The 2,838-nt window shown below is 48.4% G+C and overlaps 1 protein-coding gene across 2 annotated transcripts; it reads left to right on the top strand.

The window, feature by feature from the left end:
• Nucleotides 1-687: 687 nt before the first annotated feature.
• On the top strand, nucleotides 688-2,566 carry LOC127307760 (protein CYTOKININ-RESPONSIVE GATA TRANSCRIPTION FACTOR 1). Of its 2 annotated transcripts, XR_007855818.2 has the most exons (4): nucleotides 688-1,072; nucleotides 1,209-1,589; nucleotides 1,771-2,408; nucleotides 2,512-2,566. XR_007855818.2 is itself a non-coding variant. In XM_051338519.2 (3 exons), the coding sequence occupies exons 1-3, from the start codon at nucleotides 866-868 to the stop codon at nucleotides 2,215-2,217; spliced, it is 1,035 nt and encodes a 344-aa protein (XP_051194479.1). In that variant the 5' UTR covers nucleotides 688-865; the 3' UTR covers nucleotides 2,218-2,566. The 2 variants fall into 2 exon arrangements, 1 of the variants encoding a protein (XP_051194479.1); XM_051338519.2 differs by having other exon boundaries at nucleotides 1,771-2,566.
• The last annotated feature ends 272 nt before the right edge of the window (nucleotides 2,567-2,838 follow it).

The raw sequence follows: 2,838 nt of genomic DNA, 5'->3' as shown, positions 1-2,838 counted from the left end.
CCGTCGCTAGATGCACCACCTGAGTGAGGATAGGGTGTGGATGGCCTTATTCTAACTCCAAGATGTAGTCACCGCCTCACCAACTCAAAGAAGACAATAAAAACAACATAAACAAAGAACAGGAACCCTCCCGCCGGTGAGGGGCCGTGGTCCACCACGCCTCAAGACCCCAAGGCCACCGAAGGCGGAGCGAACTGGCGGATTTGCCCGCGAAGTAGATAGAACCCTAGGTGGGTTTTACGATCGCCTCTCTCCTTGGAGTGAAGGTAACGGTTCGTCTAACCAACTGCGGTGAAGCACGATCTAACCTCCTAAATATATACGGCTTCGATAAATATCTACACATTACAAAGCTTCGTCGATTTCATGCAAATCCTTTCTTATTGTTTACATAAAGCACTAAAATTTCCGTGGTAGGAGTGCACATGCGGCAGTTGCATGAGATCTTGATTGTGCTTGGGAACGAAGGTTTGCATGTACAGTGTCCAATAATGTGTTTGTTCGACTTTGGTTCCTCGTCTCTTTTATTTCCTGTGCTGTGTCCCTGTATCCACTCCCTATTTCGTTGGGAAAGGGATCACACATGACATCCTTCTAAATCTCTAGGCCCTAGCTAGATAGAGAGAGCTTGATAGCAGCTCTTGGCTCGTCTTGCTCCCGTTTATAAAAAGGACGTGCCTCTCTCCACTGACCATGATCACTATGGGCCCCTGTAAATTGCCCCTCCAACTGCAGATCTCAAAACACCTCCACACCCCTAACTAGCTCCATCTCCCTTATATCCACCCTGATCTCTTCCACCTCTGCTCACAGTACCTGGAGCTACCTTGCTAGCTAGATCTCTTTCTCCCTCCTCTTCTCTCACATGTCTACCATCTACATGAGCCAGCTATCTACTCTCCCTCTAATGGAGGGAGATCAGGATCAAGGGCACTTTCAAGCCTTCCATTTAGCAAAGGACCCTCCCATCTTGTTCCCTTTCATGATCGAGAACCCTTCGGAGCATCAAGGGAAAGGCTATGGAGATCAGCAGCACTTGAGGCAGCAATTTTTGGGTGAATCTAATCAGCAGGTGAGGGGGATCATAAGTTCATAACTAGCTAGACGTCTATATGTAGATCGAGGTGCTCCACCTTTGTTAGTGCGTGCAAGCTCTTATAATATATGATCTGCTCCCTGACTTGCTTCTATCTTCTTCTCTCTTGTAGATCAATAATCACATGATGATGGCTGGAGGATCTGATGTTTTCGCCACACCTTCCCCATACCGGCCTACTATCCAAAGCATCCGCAGTGATATGATCCAGAGATCCTCGTACAATCCTTACGATCTAGAGAGCAAGCATGCTATCCACGGATCGACCAGTGAGTGGGCATCTGGCAGGCCTCCAGTGAAGATGAGGATCATTAGAAAGGCTTCGACAAACGATCACGAAGGCGGGGTGGCGAGAAAGCCAAGGAGAAGGGCACAAGCACACCAAGCTGATGAGAGCCATCTGCAGCAGCATGCCATGGGTGTTATCAGGGTGTGCTCAGACTGCAACACCAGCAAGACCCCCTTATGGAGGAGTGGTCCTCGTGGCCCCAAGGTGAAATATATTGCTAACTAGGCAAACTACACGATCTATACCTGTTCAATCTATGTACTTTAATCTGCTTAATAATGGTATGTGCATGTAGCATAGTACTACAGGTGTTGTTACACACTATTTAACCTGCTACAGGTTGCTAATTAGTGCACTGTTTTTCATGCGTTGATGGTTCATGCAGTCTCTATGCAACGCGTGTGGCATACGGCAAAGGAAGGCACGGCGCGCAATGGCTGCAGCGGCAGCCGTTGTGGCAGCCAGCGGCGGGGCAGCAGTGACTGCTTCCCATGGAGGCGTGGCTGCGGCTGGTGAACAGGCCACATCGCAAGCTGCGAAGCCGATAAAGAAGGAGAAGAGGGATTTGGACGTGGACCGGTCGCTGCCGTTTAAGAAGCGGTGCAAGATGGTTGATCATCCTACCGATATCGCCACCAAGGCAGTGGCCAGCTGCGTCGACGCCGCTCTGAAGGAGGATGATGGTCGTGTCTCGCTCGAGGACGTTCCGGCGACTGAGAGACTGAACAAGCCCAGTCCGCCGGCGACCATCATTCACGACTTCACACGCGACGAGATCACCGATGCGGCCGTGCTCCTCATGAACCTATCCTGCAGCGTCGTTCGGAGCTAGTGCAACTTTATTTGCAAATCATCAGCTATATCGGTGTTGTTGTATTTTCTTCTGTATCTTGTGATCTTGTTGTTTTGTGTTGTTGAGGAGATCGGTGAGAGGAGGAAGAGATCAGGGAGAGCGAGGGTGATCACATGTCTAGGGTAATAAGCGAACAAGCTCGCTAGTAAGCAGTAACCAGGATTTGCTAGGTGACTGCATGGGTGAGTGAGTCTTACGATTTCCCCTTCTTTTATTTGCTGCAGCGGTTAGTGTAAGCCCCTGTATAACTTGTGTTTGTTGTTTGTACCCTAGTTATTTTTGGAGCTGATAAATGTGGAAATGATCGATAAGGGAAAGTTACTATGCATTATTGGCTGTGCTTCACGAATGATGACTGTTGTTATACAACTATGACGTACGCCAGATTGTGTGTCTACCTTTTTTGTCAGGTATTCTCCTTTTGTTGTCACTTTTTTTTTCAGAGACAGACATTCTCGTTAGCTCTTGCATGGCGATGGATCGTGCATGCATGCATATGGGACAAGTGAACCCTTAATGTTTGGAGATGTGTGTCCTGCAACTTGCTACTGAACTACTCCGTACTAGCTATCGATCTGTATCAAAATTATTGGCCTTTCA

The sequence above is a fragment of the Lolium perenne genome, chromosome 6, assembly GCF_019359855.2.
Source record: "Lolium perenne isolate Kyuss_39 chromosome 6, Kyuss_2.0, whole genome shotgun sequence".
Classification (NCBI taxonomy): Eukaryota; Viridiplantae; Streptophyta; class Magnoliopsida; order Poales; family Poaceae; genus Lolium; species Lolium perenne.
This window is presented reverse-complemented; position numbering and strand designations above follow the sequence as displayed.